General features: G+C 51.1%; 1 protein-coding gene across 2 annotated transcripts in view; it reads left to right on the top strand.

Moving 5' to 3' along the window:
• PAX5 (paired box 5) overlaps positions 1–20707 on the top strand; it is a 189211-nt gene that overhangs the window by 44149 nt on the left and 124355 nt on the right. For both annotated transcript variants that reach the window (XM_024763043.1, XM_024763044.1), the window contains exon 6: positions 17491–17666. In XM_024763043.1, the coding sequence (XP_024618811.1) occupies positions 17491–17666 (176 nt within the window). The remainder of the gene's footprint in view (positions 1–17490; positions 17667–20707) is intronic.

Genomic DNA, 20707 nt, shown 5'->3' with positions numbered 1-20707 from the left:
TCCTCAAAGTCTTGTGCCAACTCAGGAGGAGCAATGTGTGAGAAAGTGCTTTATAAACTGTCAAGCTCTATGTAGGTATGGCTGTCGTAGTTCATTTCAAGTGCCTGCTCTGTGACCTTGGACAAATTCCAAGGGTCCATTTACCCTTGGAGAACTAACTTCTCCAAGGGTCCATTTACCCATCTGTAAAATGGGGACTCTAATCCTTAGATCATACAATGAATGTGAGAATTTCATGTGGATGTAAAACAACTGGCAAGAACAACTGTTTTTGGCAGTGGTGAGACAGGCTGGGACCTGGGGCCCTTTGCTGCAGCGCTGCAGTGCTTGCACCTGGACACACCTCTCCTCGAGCAACAAAATACAAAGAAACTGCCTGGGACTAAAAATAACTGTATGCATGCCCAGTTGGGGCAAATTCTGGACCCAAAAGATAGAAAGAGACCAAAAAAAACCAACTGCCACTTTTGAAGAGCCTGGAGCAAAAACAGGGTGCCGGGAGCAAAAGCAGCGTAATGCGGATGCCCCCTGCCCACACCACCACCTAAGGGGTGGGCAAAACCCCTAAGCCACCCCTCTGGCCCGACCCCTGGACACACCTCTCCCATCACCCCATGTAAGAAACAAGCTCGCCCCCTCTCGGGGAGCGAGCAAGAGAACCTGTGGTTTGTTCTCGCTGCCCCCTGCTGCAGCAAGGGCCCCAGTAAAGCCTTGCCTGAATTTCTTGTCTGGCCTCTAGTCAATTTCTATTGATCGGGGGAAGGCCAAGAGCCCTGATCGGTAACAGTGGCAGGTGCCCAGGTCTAGGTTAGTGCCCTGTCCGTTTCCTTCTTATTTCTTCACGGTGCCTCCCCTGTGAGTACCGCGCACAATAATGAAGCCACGGGCTTCTGAAGCCTGGCTGCCCATTCTGAAACCCAATCGGCCCCTTCCCTAACCTGTGCCTCAGTTCTCTTGCCTGTAAAAGAAGAATAATAATACCTACTGCAGAGGGCTCTTGAGCAGATTAGCCCGTGCCCACGCATGACCCGGCACAGAGTCGGCGCCCAGTGAATGTTTGTGATTCTGCTGACCTTGCTCCCTCCGCGCACCCAGAAAGAGGCCCCCAGCCGCCATCTCCTTCAAGCCCCCTTGGCCGGCGAAGAAAGCCGGGCCTGAGTGGAGCGGAAGGGGTATGCTCAAGGTCGCACCAGGAGTCCCCTGCTAGGATCTCTGGGGAATTTTCAGGGATTGCGCCGTGCCACCGAGCGAATAAAGAAAGCCCTTCCAAGAGGCCGAGGGCCCTGGGGAGAGGCCAGAGGCCAGACCCCGCTCCTCCGCCTCGCTCTCGGGGCGCCCCATCGGCTGGGAACGGAGGGCAACTGTCTTCCAGGAGGGCATGGGGGTTTCCTGCGCGGGGTGGCAGGAGAAAGAAATACAACCGCGTCAGAACATGGCGCAAAAAAAAAAAAAGGGAGAGCGCTGCGCCCTCGGCAAGGAGGCGGCCCGCCTGCCCTGCCTCCGCCAAGCATTTGCAATTTAATTGACATTTGGCGGCAGGAAGCCAATCAGTATAAGTCAATTGACGTGCCGAGATAAAACTAATCGGCGGCCGGCGCTCTCCCCGCTGGCACGGCCGCGGCGGGGCCGCGGGCACAGCGTGTTGGCCGTGGTGCCGCGGGCCCGGCCCCGGCAGGTACCGGCGTTGGCGCGTGTCTCGGCCCGCGAGGGGGCGGCGGGCGGCCCTCTGACTGCCGCGCAGCCCATGGCGGCCGGGATAGGTCCGTAATGAATGACTTTATTTGCCGGGGCCCTGCTGAGAACAATTGAGTTTGTTATGGTAACAACGGATGCCAGCTTTCCGGGCCCCGGGGAGCGCGGGCGCGGCGGCAGCGGGGAGCTGGGCAGCGGAGCAGATGAAGCGCGCCGAGGCGAGGGGTGCCGGCGGCGGGGGACCGGCCCAGCGAATGTCAGGAGCCCGAGGGACACTGTGCGTCCCGGAGCCGGCGGAGGAGAGGCCGGATTGCTGGGCCTCCTTGGACGGAGGTGCTGGGGTGGATGATGCACACCAGTCTCGCCTTGGTCCGCAGTGCAGAATTGGGCTGGGGGGTTCGTAAATTCCTTGCTCTCTTGTTGGACTGGCCCGTCCTCCTGGTGTTCCTGCGGCCTCTTCTTCCATCTGCTTCTGAGTGTAAAGGTTCTTCTGGCCTTGCTGAGTGATGCCCTGATATCAGTTTTTTGTCTTTTGCCCCAGTGGAAAAGTAGAAAAAGACACAAAGGCATTCCAAAGATGTGTGGGATGCAGGGCGATCCTTCACTGGCCTGGACTGGGGAGCATCCTGGCTCTGCCCACTAAATGCCATAACTCCTCCCCAAATAACAGTAAGTCACAGATTTCCGAAATCTCCTCTGATTCGATCACCCTTGTTGAGATCCACTGCAACAAATGAGTTTCTCTTTGGGATCTCTTCCTTTGGGAAGTTCTGTGACTCTGTGAAAAAGCAAAATCTGCATATATCGTGCATTTTGTGTGGAGGACCCTGTGCTGGGAAGGCAGAGATGCGTGGCCTGATGTGCACCTGGGGCTCCTGCATGGGTACCAAGCTCCCAGGGAACCACAGTTGGTGAGAGCCCCACCTACATCTTATCTCTGTCTGGGATACCCTCTGCCTCCTCTCTCATGCCTCCAAGTCCAAATCCTGGCTCAAATGCCAACTCTTTCCTCCAGGAAGCCTTTCCTGACCCTCTCCCTGACCCCTAACACCAGACAGACTCTGTCTCTTGGCGCCCACCGTGTGCTCTTCGGTGCTCTCGTAGGGTACTTTCCGATGCTTGAATTCTAATTCCATCTCTAGGCTTCTTCCCCCTGCTAGGAAATGGGCTCCCCTTACAGGGCTATGCTTGGGGTCGGAGCACCAGCAAAAGATGAATGAATGCTTGAACCAAGGGATACAGCTTAGCCAGGTGCTCCTCTCTGAACACACCTTGTCCTTTTTTTTTTTTTTTTTTTTTTTTTGTGGTACGCGGGCCTCTCACTGTTGTGGCCTCTCCCGCTGCGGAGCACAGGCTCCGGACGCGCAGGCTCAGCGGCCATGGCTCATGGGCCCAGCCGCTCCGCGGCATGTGGGATCTTCCCGGACCGGGGCATGAACCCGTGTCCCCTGCATCGGCAGGCGGACTCTCAACCACTGCGCCACCAGGGAAGCCCCACCTTCTCCTTTTTAATTAGGCAAATGGCTTCCCTTTTCCTATTCTCACTCCCTGTCCTCATCGGCTGACCCGAGATGTTTGCCGTGCAGATGATACTGTCTCAATTTGCGGTCCCCCTGGCTTGCTTGCTCTGACCCAGTGCTGCAGGCTTGGCAGGATTTATTGACCCCATTGCACAGATGAGATGAGATGTGCTGTGTAAGGTCACACAGCTGGCAAGTGGCAGAGCCAGAGCCGGCACCTGGTATACTACCATCTTTGCAATTTAAACTCTTCTAAGGCCGGGCCTCCTCCCTGGGGAGTCATTCATCCATTCACTGGCTCCTGACTGAGAGCTGGGCACTGGGGCCTCAGTGATGGTCAAGGCCTGGCGGCCCCCTTTGTTTTCCCTGAGGGAGTTCTGTCTCCCAAGCCCTAGGCCAAGCATGGAAAGGCTCTTAATCAGATGCCCCCAGGGAGGGAGTGAGTACTCCTTCACAATGGGAGGCTGCCAAGGAGTGGCTGTGGCTGTTTCCTTTGTACCTGTTTTTGTTTTTGCTTTTGCTTTTTTTTTCACTTTCAATGAAATATCCACTTTTACCTGTTTATTCTACAAGTGTTTATTTTGTGCCTACTATGTGCCGGACATTATTCTTGGTGCTGGGGACACAGCAATGAACGAGACAGACAAAACCTCTGCCCTCATGAATGACATTCTAATGAGGGAGGATAAATAAATAAGGAAAATAAACAGCATGTTGTTAAGTGCTCTGGAGGACAACAAAGCTGGGTAAGGAGATAGAGAATGAAGCCCGGCCGGGGGTAGGGTACATGCTGGTTTGTGGAGGGTGGTCATAATGATGAGATGCCATTTGAGCAGAGACTCTAGGGGAAGGAGGAGGGAGCCAAACAGATACTGGGGGAGGAATGTTCCAGAGAAAGGGAACAGCACATGGCAAGGTGTGAGTGAAGCAGGGGTGTGCTTGGCATGATTGAGGGACAGCAAGGAGGCTGATGTGGCCAGAGAAGAGTAAGTGGGAGGAGGGTGGGAGGAGGGGAGGTCAGGAAGGTGGGGCTGCAGGCCAGGGGACCCAGATACAGTAGGGTCTTGTAAGCCATGACCCACTGTGGATTTTGCTCTCAGTGAGATGGGGCATCAGTGGGTGGCAGCCCAGAACATCTAACAGGGAAGTTCAGAGGTGCGTCTGTCCTCCACCACCAGTGAGTCTCTTAACTCTGGCAGACTTCCCCTCTTCATCATCTCCTGGACCTGCCCCTGAACCTGGGTAGCCATTCCCGCCGTGCGCTCTTTCCTGGGTGAGGGCCTCCATCTGGCCTCTGGGCCTTTTCTTATCCCCCTCCAAGAGGGTCTCTACTCTGTGGCCACAGCAGCCATATGAGCCCCTCTACCCCACAACCGTTCTGTGTATGGACTGAATTGTAAGTGTATTGACAAGGGCCCGACTATTTGGAATACAGATTGAAGGATCTGGGAGGTAGCGTCTGGGGCTACTGGAAGGTGTACGGGGAGGGGGGGCAGCGTGATGCAGTGTGAGCCCCAGAAGCCCTTCCCCCACCCTCAACAAGCCCTTCATCTCAGCCCCATATCTGGCCTCAGCAATGGCTCCCCCCAGAGGCACCTACTTTATTTATTGCTTCTCCCCAGCTCCCTGTGCGCAGAGGAAAGTCCATTAGTGTGTTTGCAGACTCTGCCAGCTCTAAGCAGATGCAAGGCTTATTTGCAAACTGTCATTGCCCTGGCCTCCTCCAGAGACCTGCATGCTGGGCTCAGCTTTTTGGTTCCAAGAGCCTCCTCCCCCAGGCAGCCGGGTGGAGCCCCTGTGCCCTGATTTCCCAAAGCACAACATCTTAGCTTGCAGTTAGGAAAATTAAATTAACTGCCATGAAGGAATAAAAGCAGCACATTGGGCCACGTTGAGAGTGGAGAATGAGGTTCTCTGTTGATAGGAGCTCATTGGCTTGGCGTGAATCAAGGGAGGTGTTGAGAGAAAGCATGAAGAATCCTGGGCTGAGGGCCTGGGATCCAGGTTTGAGTCCTGACTGGGATGCTGAGTGTCTTGGTGACTTTGGAAAACTGTTTACTGCCCTCTGGGTCTCAGTTTCTAAGCTATAGAAGATGCTGCAGCTGATCTTAGAATCCATCGTAAGCTCTAAAATTCTCTGAACCGAATTTTGAGGATGTTTCCTTCGTCCAGGTGGCCAGGGACAGAGTGGTATACCCAAAATGACTCCACAGTTCTGAAATTGCCTGGAGGTCGGCCTCAGCCGGGTAAGAGGCACTCAGGAGCTGAGATACCAGGGCTCTCAGGCTCAACTGGCCTGATAGCTCTGCTATGTGACCTTGGACAAGCCGCTTCCCCTTCTCTGAGCCCATTTTCTTATCTGTAAATGGGAATGATAATCTCTTGCCCATCTCCTGAGGTTATGGTGAGAATCAGAGAAGCTGATGAATGTGAAGGGTCGGCGTGAATGTATACTTGAGGAGTGGCTATTGTTATTGTCGTTGTTACCATTTCCACACGTGCCTTACTCTGTCTGGGCGCGTACAGCTGCCAATATAAGAACATGCCACCGCTGAGTACAGAGCCCAAGCACATCAATTTAGTTATGTAAAAGGGAATGATGGTGCTTCCGTGCAGAATAAAGAGCCTCTCTTATAATTTGTGCTTTTTCAATTCCATGCCATCATAAATCCACCACTCATGTGTGTATGTCTGGTGGAAAAACACATCACAGATTTACACAAAATCCTCTTGAGTTCTTTTCAGCTGGGACAGGAGATGACACACGTTGGCAGACAGAGGCTGATCTCTGTGTATCCAAGAGGAGTCAAGCCAGTCCAAGTATATCTAACAGGTCAAGCTCTGAAATGAAGAAGCAATAAGCCAGTGAAATGGTACTATCACCGAAACATGATTGATCAATTGAATTCTATCAGAGACAGTGGACAGTGAGATTAACTCAGGCCTGATAGGTTCAATGAGTTAAAGCATGATGTTCATTTCAGCTTCATTTCACCAGTCTTTGCTTGTGAAATTGGTCAATCAATAGAGGTTGAAGATCATATATATATATATATTGGGGACCATCTTATGGGGAATATAATCTTGGTAGTTGGCTCCTGGCTGGGGCTGCCTGCCTTGGGTAATGGAGACAGAACAGGGACTCCATCAGCCCCATCGAAATGGCCTGATATCTTCTCCAAATGAAAAGTATTTTTGGATCTCTGATGATTTATCTTTTTTTCCTCCCTCTCACTTTGATCTATGACAAAACCCATACCCATCTTGGAGAAATATAGTGATTTCTCCCGAAAACATTTGTGCAATGATCAGATAGATACACTTCAAAATATGAACCTTCTTTGTAGTTATATTGTCCTCAGAAAAAAATAAAGACAGTAATTTAAAAACTCAAATGGGGGTAATGCAAAGATATCAGAGTAAATATGATTTTAAACCCTTTTATTTATTTATTTCTGCACAGTGGGGGATGGGGAGAGACTGCTATGTGCGTGAAAGCCGAAAAAGGGATGCATGCCTGAGAAGTCCTTCTAGGTATAATTAAAACGAAGCCTTTAGCATTCTTTGATCTCATTTGAAAGCACAATTCACAGAAACAAATCACCCTTTTGCTCTTCGTAATATTTCATTTGCTTTGGAATATTTTCACTATGGTGGTTAACATCCTTCCTAATTAGTGTGCATATCTCTCTGTAAGGTGGAGTGATTAGGTACTACTGTACGAGGTAATGGACTTGGACAGTACGGATTAGAGAGAACAGACTTGTCCTGTGGAAATGCATAAGGTATTACTTCCTTCCTGCCTGTTCTTTGAGGTCATCTTGATTCATTTAAGCACAAAGAAATCCCGTCTCTTCATACCAACACCATGGGAGCTTCAATACTGTGTTTGTACTGTTTGTACATCAGAGTATATGTTAGGCTCTGGATAATAGATAATAGTACCAGGCCGCTAAATGGGGAGGAAAGAGCCTTGCACACTTTACTCCCTCCCCTTCCCCCCTGTTCCTGCCCTCTAAACCTACTGACTTATAGCCATTCCCTGGTGCACCAGGCTTTTTTGTGCCTCCAGACCTTTGCATGTGCTGTGCCCTCTGGTTGGAATGCACTTCTTGCCTGCCCCTTTCTTTGGCTAACTCCTTCCTACTCATCCCTAAGACTTGGGCTTCATCTTTTCCAGGGGGCTTTTCTGGATCACCCCTGCTCCCAGTCTGGATTAAGTGGAGTGGTTTAGTGTAGGGGTGGGAGCAGTCTCTGGAGCCAGATTGCTTGGGTTTGGATCCCAGCTTGTCCATCTCTTAGCTGTGTGACCTTGGGCAAGGTGCTCCCTGTGCTCCCTGTGCCTCAGTTTCCTCATCTGCAAAATGGGAGGGGGCAATAACAGACTCGACATCACTGGGTTGTTGTGAGGATTAAACAGATAAGTTGCTTAAAATAGTGCCTGGCACAGAGTAAGCTCTGTATAAGGAGTGGCTACTACCGTTTTGTTCCCACGGCTGCCTCTGCTTCTCAGGTTTGCTTCTGCCTTTGGCTCTCGGGGCGGCTTACCATTACTGCATTGGAACTTTTCACTTGTCTGCGTCCCCCACTTGAAGACAGGGGTTAGAACTTAGCTCTCTAGCTCAGGTGCCAAGTGCAGGACCAAACACTCAGCAGGAGTCTGGTGCATGCTGCTCAGGAATGAATGGATCCATGAGGCTTGGAACAGGAATCAGGGGCCTCATGTGTTCCTAGGCTCAGCTCACCTTGGACCTGCCTTCTGGCCCCAAACAAATCCCTTTGCCGTTTCTGAGTGTAGAATCATCAGTCCTTTGGGGTCTTTCCCTCACTGACAGCCTATGACTCATTGGGTAACACACGGCACAATCAGATTCACTCTGGTCGAACCTGAACGTATTCGGCAATTTTACAATTTTGCGTTTTCCTTCCCGAGAAGAAAGATTGAGCGAAACTAATGGCTGAATAATGGTCGTTCCAATGGAATTTTCCTCCATGCCATTCTGATTTTTCTCAGCGTGCTGCCCCGGTTTAGGATGGCATTTATAAAATCACCTGGAACATCGAGTTTGGTTCTGGGCTGCCGTGGGACCTTTCCAGCCCTGCCACCCTGATCCCCAGCACAGGGCCTGGCTCACATAGATGCTCTAGAAATGTTGCGACTGAAGTTAGTTGTCTGGGCCTGGAATCCTTTCCCCTTATCCCAGCACCTTGTCCCTTCCCCTTATCTGAGGTCTGGCTCTGATGTTTCCTCCTCCAGGACCCACCTCTGTGTTGTTAGTCATCTCTGAGTTACCCTAATCATTCAAAACACCATGCAGAGAAGAGAAGCCCTGTGAATTGTGTAGAAGAATTAATGGCATTTTGTTGTTGTTGTTGGACTCTGAGCACTATGAGACTTGCTGTGTTTTCCTTTTGGTGTGTGTCACCAGGAAGCTTAGCGCTCAACTGAATTTTGGTAGTTTATCATCCTCTTGTTAAAAATTTTGTGAATTGCCTCAGCTCTTTCTTAGAATGTAGAACATAAACTCTTAGTTGCTTCACTCTTTCTCCTCTGGGATCACTGATATAATGGAGGTCACTTCCAAAGGTTTTCTCCGGAGTTCTCTGATGATGCCAGACACTATCCTGTTACTGAGTTCCCCTGAACCATTCGGACCTGCAACCCCTCAAGTCTTCCCAGGTCCCTCATTCAGTCAACAAACATTGATTAGCATCTCCCTTGTTTGAGGTTAGCCAGACATGGGCTTTGTCCTCAGAGAGCTTATACTCTTAGCAGGGAAGGGAGGAAGTACAGGCATACCTTGGAGAAGTTTCGGATTTGGTTCCACACCACCCCAGTAAATCAACTATCGCAATAAATGGAGTCATACACAGTTTTTGGCTTCCCAGTGCATATAAAAGTCATGTTTACCCTATACTGTAGTCTGTTAATTCTGCAATAGCACTATTTCTAAAGATGATGTATGTACCTTAATTAAAAAATACTTTATTGCTAAAAATGCTCACTGTCATCTAAGCCTTCAGTGAGTCATAATCTTTTTGCTGGTAGAGGGTTTGAACTATCATGAGAATGACCAAAATGTGACACAGAGACACAAAGCGAACAAATGCTGTTGGAAAATGGCACCAATAGACTTGTTGATGCAGGGTTGCCACAAACCTTCAATTTGTAAAAAATGCAATTATCTGCAAAGCTCAATAAAACAAGGTATGACTGGGATAATCCTAGAAACAGCTCAGGTTTATTGAGTACTAACTATGTGCCAGGTACTATGCTAAGCATTTTACATATATCCTCATTCAATTCTTTCATTGATCCCATGTATCATTATGTATTGTTCCATTTTATGGATGAGAAAACTGAGGATTAGAGAGGTTAAAGAAGTTTCTCAAATATCATAGGCTTGTAAGAGACAGAGTGAGGATTTGAACCTCCCTAGTATGCTGTATCACATCCATCACGGTGCTCAGCTTGACTCTTAAGACGTGTTAAAAGGTGTGCAAGTGCTCTACCATGTGACCTTGCTGTGCTGTGACCTTGAACAAGTTACTTATTATCTCTTCCACTTTCCTCAGCAATAAAATGGGGATTCCAAGAGGATGGACCTCACAGGGTGGGTTGTGAGGAGTGAAATCCAGGATAATAGTGGTGGCCCATGCAACTTGCTGAGGAGACCTAGAAGATAGGGTGATTAATTGAGCCTTGTGCTTCAGAGAGGCTGAGGCTTTGATGGGCAGGGGTAAAAGATGAGTCAGCAGAGGGAATGGAAAAAACAGTGGTGTCAGGGAGTGGCATCAGGGACACTTGGGGAATGAGGAGTAGCTTACTGGGATGGTGTTTGGGGGTGACTAGAGGGGTGACCTTGACTGGAGGGGCAGGTCATGGAGGCCTGGGAGGCTTGGGCTTTGTCATAGGACAGCCTTGGAAGGATTTTCCTGATGTAAATGATGATGACAATAGCTTATGGTGTTTGGACACTAACTTTGTGCTAAGTGTGTCACAGGAATTATCTCATTTAATCCTTATAAAAGCCCTAGAGATGGTCCTGCTTACCATTGTTCCCAGTTTACAGATGAGAAAACAGAGGGCTTTAGTCTTAGTAGCTGACCTGAGGAGTAAAGGGAAGTGGAGAGAGCACTGGATCTGCAGACAAGAGACTGAGGTCCAAGTCCCACCTGAGTGATCTCAGTTACTCATCCTCTCTGAGCCTCAGTTTTCTCATCTGTAAAATGGGCTAAGAATACACATCTCACCCAGATGTTCTGAGGATCAATGAAATTTAAGGATGCGAAAATAACTTGGCTCAGCCCTGGCACGGAGCAGTGTTCTATCCAGTGGGAGATCGTGGGGCTTGGAGAGCCTGTGTTCCCCATCATCTCTGTCACTACCCCTATATTCTTAGCTAGGGACAGATGATGCTCTCTCACTTTCAGTGGTATGTATGCAGGGCATTTTGCTGATGTAGCCCCAGAACAAGTACCCTGTCTACCCTCACCCCCACCACTTTTGTAACCCATAGTCATGCCTATCACCTCCTATGGAGAAAATTCTGGAGCCACTACTGCCCTCAGCAAGCTTCCATTGCATCAGAAACAGTTTCTTAAAGCTGCAAGTTAGCATGGTCTGAATTTGGTTGGTCTCTGCTTTACGGATTGCTTTAAGAATTAGCCATGGCAGCGATCTGAGAAGACCAACCCCAAGCTCCCTGGACTCACCTGACCCTAGCTGGAAATGCCCCAGGTCACACCAGTTCAATGTTCCCAACCTCCCTGGCTCTAGACTCCTGTGGCAGATGACCCACCAAGACCTGGGTCTGTCCCTGTCTTCACTGGGGGAGGCAGGGCTGTGAGCATGGTGGGTGCCAGAGTCCAGAAGCAGCAAACTGGCTGGAAGTCAGCCTCCTTGGAGCACTGCCAGCCAGACCGGGAGAAGACCTCAGAGCCTGGGGTAAGGGTGGGGCACGGGCGTTATTTTCACAATTTCAAAACGATTAAGGGTGAATGCAGCCCAGTGAAGAAAAAAAGATTTCTCCTGTCTCTGACTTTCTCCTGGAAGCCCCCTCCAAGGGCCCCCTCTCCTCACATGTCCATTCTTAAAGTAAGTATTAGCAAAGAGAATGGGATCTCCTGGGTAGGTTTGGCCATCATTTAGGGGTAGAATGAATATTGGGGGGTGTCCCCTGCAAAGACTGCACAAACAACCAAAATGGAAAAATAGGTTAATGCTCATTTAATACTATTTAGTTGACAAAATCTCGGTGGCTTTTGGAGGAGAAAATGGTTAGAAACAACTGACTCAGCCTCCTTAGTTTATTGATGGGGCATGTGAGGCCCAGAGAGGGAGAGGAACCTGTCTGGGCTCACACAGCAAGTAAGGGCAGAGCTGGGGCTAGAACCCAGGTCTGCTGGCTCCCAACCCTTTTCCCACTGGGCCCTGCCACTGCCCTGCCATGCTGAGGAGCAACTGTGAGGATAAAGGAGGCTGTGTCAGGGCTCTGGCTTGGGCTGGGCTCTGCAGGGAAATGGGACTCTGAGAAAGGCCAGAGACTGACCCAGTAGCTTCAGCCTCCTTTCCTGGGCTCTGGAGCCGCCAGCTGGGGCTACATCCCAAAGGCCATGATGCCAGAAGAAATTATGGAGATTCCTGTTTGTTTTTATTTTCTTTCTTCCCAGGGAGCATCTGCAGACATAAAGTACATGATGATTTTTAAAGAAACAAACCAGAACCCTCCAAGAAAAATGCAAAACCCCTGAATCTGCTGTGCTCTGAAGAAAACGCAATGGGTTTATGATCTTTTAAGACACACAGGAGACAGCTTTCTCTTGACAGATGGGAATCTGAGGCTATTTTGCTTCCTCCCTCTTTGCGTGACCAGACCCGATTGTGTAAAGCTTTTAGCTTCAAAGCCAGGTTGTGAATAACATTGGTTTAACCTGAAATTTAAAGCCAGCATTTCTCTGCTCCCCGAGATGGAGCTTCCTGCCCCTTGCTCCCCTGAAGCTAGCTTCCAGAATGTTAATTCTACGAGCCGTGGTTGACTAAGCCCAGCACTGGGTCTATTACATATTATTTGATTTGGAGTAGAAAAAAAGATTTAAAGATACCATGCCCCCGGTATACCTTTGTACTTTTGCCCATGTCTGTCCATATATTTAAGCATACCATTCACATTGTGAGTTCAGATTTTTCTTCCTGGAATTCAATGGGTCCGAGTGCTTCTGGAGCCTGTCTCCAAGGTCACATTCTCCATTGAAGTGAGGCAGCACCTTTGTGGAGGAGAAACGCTATGGAAGCGTCCATTGGAGGCCTGGAGGTTCAGACCTGTCCTTGTGCAGGGTGTGATTTTCTGGTGTTCACTTTTGTAGCCGTCTCTTTGCATGTAATCTGTTTCACTCATGCTCACCCACTGTCTGCGGTACCCAGAGATGGGTCAGCCATGTCCCTGGCCTTTGAGAACCATGAGCCTTTTTGTCAGAATATTTGTCTTGGTTGACACTTCCACCTTTACTGGTCTGATTATTTTTCAGTTAACATTTGCCTCTTCCACTGGATGTAACTCCTTGAGGACAGGGCTGGGCCAGCTCATCACTCTGTGCCCAGCGTTAGCCCAGCGCCTGCTTTCTAAGGTTGGTTGAGAGACGAATGAACAAACGAATGAATGAATGGGTCAAATGGAGGGACTGTGACATTTACAGGCCAGACCTGCGGAGTGACGGTGGTATTACTAATTTGTTTATTCCACAGATGTTCTCTGTGGAGGAGACAGAGATGAATTAATTGTGGTGTTTCTCCCCAAGGTAGCTGATAGTGCTGTGTGAGAGTGAAGGGCCCAGGGGCTTGACTCCTAAGATGAGGGAGAAAGTGGTCAGGTGGAGCAGTGACTGAGGCATGAAGGAAGACACCCTAGAGGAGGCGGCACGCGTGCGCATGGTTAGTGTTTGTCCTGGCAACAGGGCCCACGCCGATGAGGAGTGATTTACCTTCCATACGGGCTCTGTGGATCACCTGTGGCTGACAGGCTGACTCCGGGCATCACCTCCAAATGTGCACAAATGTCAATGCACCTTGCCAGTCCCTAGTCTTCCAGACCTTGGGAGCAGGGCTTAGAAAGCACAGCCTGATCTACAGGAACTAGCAGTTCAGGCCCTGGGACTGAGAAATGTGGAGGGCGATTGCCTCCCCAGCCCCCTTCCGTGGCCCCCCTCCCCCCAGCGAGGCTCAGGTGACCTCCGTGGCTATTGTGGCCTCTGTGGCTGCCTGACAGGACCCCCGCCTGCCTCTCCAGAGTCTCCTGGGGTCTCTTCCTCCCACTCCCTCTGTCCCTTTCATCTCCTCTGCCTGGCACACCCCCTCCATCCCATCCCCCACTTTGCCCTGCTGACATCTTGTCCTCTGCTCTCAGTTCGAGCATGACTCCGCTTTGGGCGACTTCCCTGACTCCTCCCCGTGAGGTCATTACACATGGCCATTTGAATATATTTCTAGGCCCTTTTCCTACTTATCACAGTTTGTAATCATATCTGTTTGTGTGAGCACTTGACTAAAGTGGGCTGCCCTTTCTAGTTTGCAAAGAGGGGCCTGTCTTGGTCATTGGTGTATCCTCTGTTTTGTGTTTGGTTTTTTAAAAATATTACCTGGTGCAGAGTAAACTCTTTATCAATATCTGTTAAATGAATGAATAAATGATCGTATATTTAGGAGTGCCCCAGGCCTTCTTAAGGAAATGACAGACTTTCTGTGCAAAGTGGCAGGTAGACTTCACCTCCTTCCCGAGGAGAGAAAGCAGGTGCAGGTGCTGGCAGGCGGGAGCAGTCAGAGGGGTCAGGATTGGGCCGAATGCTTGGAGAGGTGCCTCTTCCCAGCTCACAGTCCTCCATTCCGAGTCTCTGGGTCACCACGACAGCCTGGACACTCTCCCGGGCTCCGCCCGTGGTGCTGTGGCTGACTGTCGGAAGGCCAGAGTGGGACGCGGTGAGCCTTCCTTCTGGGAGACTCAGAGCAGGCCCCAGCGCGGCTGCCTGTGCTGAAGAATGCGCGGTGTCCTGGGGGGGCGCTGGTCCTCCAGGGACCCCCAGTGCATGCACTTGAGTCAGCATGTGCCCTGAGCCTTAACTCTGTGCCAGGGTCTCCCTGGTGACCGGACAGTGACCTTGCCCACAGGAGCCCTCAGCCAAGCCATCTCCTCAGAGCTTCCTCAGTGGAGGTACAGCTCTGCCTTTCTAGAGCTCTGAGCTGTGCACAGAGCCCAGCCTGTGAAGCCCATGGGAGAAGACATCAGTGTGAGGACCGGCTGGCTGCCAGGGAGAGGCCTCCTCCAGGGGCAGAGATGTGGAGTGTCTGAGGGGGCAGCCTGAGTGGGAGGCACTGCCCAAGGGGGCTCAGCAGGGAGAAGCCTTGGCAGGAGACGTCAGGAGCTGGCAGATAGGAAGGAGCCTTTAATAGGGTCTGGCTGGTAGGATGGGGGCTGGGGACTATAAGTGAAGTTGGTGACCGGGGAAAAGTCTCCTAAAGTGGACGTGGTCTCTCTGACAGGGAGAGACTCAGCGGGAGCACTGGGGACCCAGGCCAAGGTCAAGTTTTGGCAGGAGTGACTGGGGCCAGGATGAGTGGCCAGAGCAATAGCCAAGGAGGAGCCAGCTGAGCCTCCTTCCCGTGTGTGTGTGTGTGTGTGTGTGTGTGTGTGTGTGTACCTGTGCACGCATGGGCTACTTGGTGGATGCCAGCCAATGGGAGAACACTGCTGGGCAGACACAGGCTGGGCCATGAGCTCCCACATCCTGCTAGTCTTGGTGCCCTTGTGGGAATGATCCCCATGGATATAGGCCATGACGAAAGAGGGGTCTCTGAGGATGATGTCCCGTGGGCAGGAGCAGGGACCTGTCTCGTGGTAGGCCAGTGTCACAGGCTTCCAGAGGAGGGCCTCAGGCTTTAGACCGGGGGACATCAATCAGAGAGACCTGCTCCCTCCTTGGCCCACACATTGGGGTGTCTGGTCATTCAGTCTACAGCCAAGCTTAGGTATCCTCTTGGGTCAAAATTGATCTGGGATCCATTTTCTCAGGGGCGTCCCAAGCCACCTCTAAAGGCCCTTCCTGTCGAGGATACTGGGGTGCTCTGAGCTGTCAGCTGCCACGGGGGACTCTGCAAGGCCAGCACTCATGTGAACACCCAAAGCTGGTGTCTTTGTTCAAATGTCAGAGCCTGTATTGCAGTTGCCCTGGGTAGGACAGTTGGGGAAACACCAACCTGGGGCAGTGTCTCAGGGACACAATATCCCATTGCTTCAAGCTCCTTGGTTCAGCTTCCTTCCTCACATGGGTGGGGTTTTGACATGATGGATGAAGCCTGGGGTGGCAGTGGACTGGAGGGGTGGGGGGTGGGAGGGGGATTGGGCAAGGCCTTGGGTAAGGGCATCTGCCCGGGAGAGATCTGACACACGCTGGTTTCCCACGGGGGCTTCCCAATGGCAAAGGCAGGCCTCACCTCCGGGCCTGGCTTCCAGCAGTGTCTCAGGGCAGCCCTGCGTGAGCAACTCGGTCCCAGAGGGCCCTGGGGAATGATGGCCCTGCAGGCCATTTCCTCACTGGACTCTTTCATCCTCCTTGTTTTCTCTCATTTTGAATGGTTCAAGCCCAAAGCTCACGAAAGATATTTCAACCATTTAATTTTTAATTGATAATTTGTAGTATTTTCTTTGAAATGTAGGCATCATCACAGCGAAGAGCTAACAATACAGAACCCATAGAGAACTTAATCCTGTGCTTTCTTAGTGATTTACATTTTGTTGAATAGGCAATACATTTAAAGTTCTATAACGAAACAAAACAAAACAAGCATGCTTTGAAAAGTCTCCCTCCCCTTTGCCTCCATCCATTTAGCTCCTACCTCCGGGTAACCACTCTAAATGTTCCTCATGCTGCCTTCCAGAGCCATATATGTGTGTGTGTGTGTGTGTGTGTGTGTGTATACACATACACACACACAATGTGTGTAAAGTCTTATTTTCTTTCTTTTTTACACAAAACGTTGTATATATATTTTTTGATAAATGTATTTATTTTATTTACTTATTTTTGGCTGCGTTGGGTCTTCATTGCTGCGCGTGGGCTACTCTTTGTTGCGGTGCATGGCCTTCTCATTGCCATGGCTTCTCTTGTTGCGGAGCATGGGCTCTAGGGTACACGGGCTTCAGTAGTTGCAGCACATGGGCTCAGTAGTTGTGGCTCGCAGACTCTAGAGCACAGGCTCAGTAGTTGTGGCACATGAGCCTAGTTGCTCCGCGGCATGTGGGATCTTCTGGGACCAGGGCTCAAACCCATGGTCCCCTGCATTGGCAGGCGGATTCTTAACCACTGCACCACCAGGGAAGCCCAAAACGTTGTATATTATACGTGCTGTACTGCATCTTGTTTATTTATTTTTCATTTAACGATGAATCTTGAAGATCTTTCCGTATCAATTCACAGATGGAATCCTCTTTCCTTTTTGTTGCCATACAGTACTCTACTGTGTGAGCATACCATAACTTATTTAACCAGCTCCTACAAATAAACTCTTGGGTTGTTTCCAGTCTTTTGCTACTAGAACCTTGCATATATATTACTTCCCATGTGTGTAAGTCTAACTGTAAAACAATTTCCCAGAGGTACAATTGCTCTGTCAAAGGGAACTTGCATTTGTGATCTTGATAGATTTTATCAAATTGTCCATCACAGGTATGTGACCAGTAGACTCCCATCAGAATTGTGTGAGAGCATCTGTTTCCTTACAGCCTTCCTAACACAGTGTTTTGTTGGCTGGTCACGTGATGTGGTGGCAGTTGTCCTGGGGAAGGGCGTCAGCTCTGGGACAAAACTATACCTCCAAGGGGATCTTCAGAGCAGGAGAGGCAGTAGCACCTGGTGGTTAAGCCTCTGAGTCAACCCAAGCTCCAGTCCTCAGGCAAATCAGTTAATCTCTCTAGGCCTCAATTTTCTTATCTGAAAAATGGGGGAAAGAATGCCATCTACATAGGGTTCATTGTGAGGATTAGACACAATGATGCATGCTTCATGCAGGGCCCGGCCTGTGACCGTGGGAAGCTGGCTCTGGCCTAACCAGCAGGGCAATCTTGGCCAAAGACCCCCGCGTCTGAGCCCCTGTTTGTTTCCTCTCTCATCAGGGGAGGAGCTGGGCTTGTGGGTCTCTCAGGCCCTCTTCCCAGTCCAGGGTCTGACATGTCTTCCCCAGCAGCTTGCGTGACCTGCACTCACCCCTCCTCTCTCATGCTCATCAAAGGTATTCAGGAGTCTCCTGTGCCGAACGGTCACTCACTGACGGGCAGAGATTTCCTCCGGAAGCAGATGCGGGGAGACCTGTTCACGCAGCAGCAGCTGGAGGTGCTGGACCGCGTGTTTGAGAGGCAGCACTACTCGGACATCTTCACCACCGCAGAGCCCATCAAGCCCGAGCAGGTATGCCCCCGACTCGCTGCCTCCACACCTGCCACCCGCATGCAGGCCTGGGTGACCCACCCAAAGGCATTCAGTGGGGAGTGGGTGAGAGTGCCAGCTTCTACTCAGAGCCGGGCTTCTCGTTCTCCGCCAAACCTGGCCAGTGGCAGCATCCCACGAGGTCTGGAGCGTGTGTCTGGGGCTTCTTCAATTGCTTGCCCTGGTGCCTCCTCTCTCTGGCCGGCGGGGGGTTGTGCCGTGTCTGGCTGCTCTGCCACTGCTGTGGGGTGGTGTCTTTTCCCAGGGCTCTTTGCACAGGGTGGTGTAATGATCTTCTGGGCCACTTGAGGTGGTCTTGGGTCATCATCCTGTCAGTCAGGGTGCAGGTGGAAATATGTAAGCACCGTCTGGCCATAAACCAGGTTATGATGACACTGGTGTGTCCCCTACTGTCAGCCTTCTCGTCACGTTGTCCTGTCATGCTTTTAGAACTGAAGCCAAGAGTCTGGAAATAAGGAAGTGTCTCATTGGACAAACTCGCAGCTGGGTCATTTGCAAGAGAGGGAAGGAAGCGGGATGATCCCTTGCTGAGCAGCTCCCTGCTCTAACCTGGGCCGAGAAGCAGTCACTGCCTGTGGCTGCAGAGATGACATCAGAAAGGCTCTGCCCAGTGAGAGGCTCTTGGGGCCTGGATAAGGTCCCTCCAGTACCAGATTCGATTCAGGAGACTGTTTCCTGGTGCCCCGTCTGTGACGGGCTTTGGGCTGTACACCTCGCAGGCACGGGTGGCTCAGACTTGGCTCTTGCCTGCCGAGAGCTCCCACCTCGTGGGTGAGTCACAGAGGCCTGTGAGTAGTAAGTTTCCCCAGAGCTTGCTGGCTGGTCCTGGTGGGGAGGACTGGCCTGCTGAGCTTCCTCTACAGGCTAATTAGATGATGCTTCTGAAGTTTTCCCAAAGAGCAACCCAAAACAGTATAGGCTGCAGCACAGGCTCCTGTGGAGAGAATAGGTACTGGAGGGGACCTTGGACGGGGAGGAGTGAGCAAGGCCTCAGGGACCACCATCCTATGATAGTCTGGCTGTCTCTGTGCAGTTCCTATGAGGGCTCTCACAGACCATCTAGCTACTTTGTTTTCAGATGGGGAAACTGAGGCCCAGAGAGGTAAAGAGACTTGTCTAAGGCCACCCAGCAAGTCATGTATTCACTTAACAAACACTAATGAGTGTTTATTATGTGCAAGGCACGGAGCCAGTCACTAGGTACATGAGTGAACAAGACAGGCTTGGACCTGCCCTCAGGGAGCCTACAGATGTGTAGAAGAATCACAATAAAGAAGGATTACTCAAAGGGTCACGGATTACAGATGTACTAGGCGCTGAGGAGGGGATGTCTGAGGTTTTCTAAAGGTATAAAGCAGATGCTGAGCCAGCCTGGAGGCCACAATGGCTTATGCTGAGCCCCGAAGGGATGTGGTGGGGAGAACGTGCCTGGCAGAGGGAATAGCGAGTGCAAAGATCCTGAGGTCAGGGGGAGTGTGGCAGGAGTGAGGAATGGAAAGAAAGTGTGGCTGGGCTTCAGGGAATGGGCTGGGGAGGGTGGGAGGAGATTTTGGGGAGCTGGGCCTGGTCTCGTAGACTGTGCTCAGGATTTCAGTCTTTCTCCTGCAAGTCGAGTGACACCTCCTCTGGGAATGACATAGTCATATGTGCTGGTAAGAGCTGATCTCACACGCTCTAGTTCCTGGGCTTCAGGGAGTCTGTTTCCATCACAGGCAGCCTCTCCCACTCAGAGCCCTTCGGAGAGATGGCCGAAGCCACATTCCATCTGACCCAGGAGGAGAAAGAAAAGAAACTCAACCCGGAACCTTCCTTGGATGAGGCCTACATTTCCCTCCAGAATCTGGGAGAAAAGTTACCTGCAAACCTTTGACAATATTACAGAATTTTAGAGCCAGCAGGGACCAAAGAAGCAAGCTATCAGCCCCCTCATTTTCTAGAGGTCCGGAGAAAGGATAGGGTTTGTCTGAGGTCACCCAGCAAGCGAGGGCCATACCTCTGCACAAAACCTCTGGCATTTCTATTAAGCCCTTATTTACTTAATTCAGACATTAGGTATTAGGGATTGTGTTTCCCTGTGTTTCATGTGATTCTCATGGAAACTCAGAGTCTAGTCATAGTTCATCCAGCGTGGAATGCCCTGGAAGCCTGGGCAGACTATAGGGCTTCGTATGTGACAGGAGTCCATCCAGGTATCCATTCACTCACTTGCTCAGACGCTCAGATGCTCATTTATCCCACGTATTTCTTACATGCTGGCTGTGAGCCTGGCACGGTGCCGGCACCCAGGGCAGGGAGGGCGGGATGAATCAGGCATCAGCTCAGCCTCCAGCCACACAGGTGCAGTGTGACATGGATTCAGAAGCTGCAAGGTGAGGGAGAAGGTTCTGTGGACCCTGATGAATGGAGATGTTGCCTCTGCTGGGAGCACAGGGAGAAGTCATGGAGGAGGCGACATTAGGGGACAGGTCATTAGGCCCATGTAGAGATGGGCCTCAGGGGAGGAGACCTGAATCACAAACTCTGTTTCTAGCAGTCTGGCCATGCGGTGTCCTTCAGAACGACGCGGACACGCCGAGGGCCTGTCTGACCGTGTGGGTTCTGAGGCAGGGCCTTCCGATAGGATAATGACTGACTCAGTGCTTTCTGGTTAATCAGCTTCACCTCCCCGTAATGGGGTGTAATGAGGAGAGATGGGAGGTGAGGCCACGGGGCTGCCGGGCACACACGCAGGCACTGGACTATGAATGACATACCCTTGCTCCCCACTCCCAGTCGCTTTGGACGAATGTCGGCCGAGCAAGGGGCCACAGGCTGGTAAGGGAAGCGTCAAGGGTACGGGTTCCTTGAGCCCCTCGTGCCCGCTGGCGGCCTTGCCTTTTGAGCCCAGAGTGCGTGGCGGCGGTGCCAGGAAGGGGCCCAGAGCTCTGTCTGCTGATACTGACCTCTCTTCCATTTGTGAACATCTGGTCTCCAAGGTCTAGTGGCAGTTTGTGGGGAAGAAA

Source organism: Neophocaena asiaeorientalis, unplaced genomic scaffold (assembly GCF_003031525.2).
Source record: "Neophocaena asiaeorientalis asiaeorientalis breed wild unplaced genomic scaffold, Neophocaena_asiaeorientalis_V1.1 scaffold449, whole genome shotgun sequence".
Classification (NCBI taxonomy): Eukaryota; Metazoa; Chordata; class Mammalia; order Artiodactyla; family Phocoenidae; genus Neophocaena; species Neophocaena asiaeorientalis.
The sequence above is the reverse complement of the archived record's forward strand: the minus strand, read 5'-3'. Positions and strand labels throughout refer to the sequence as shown.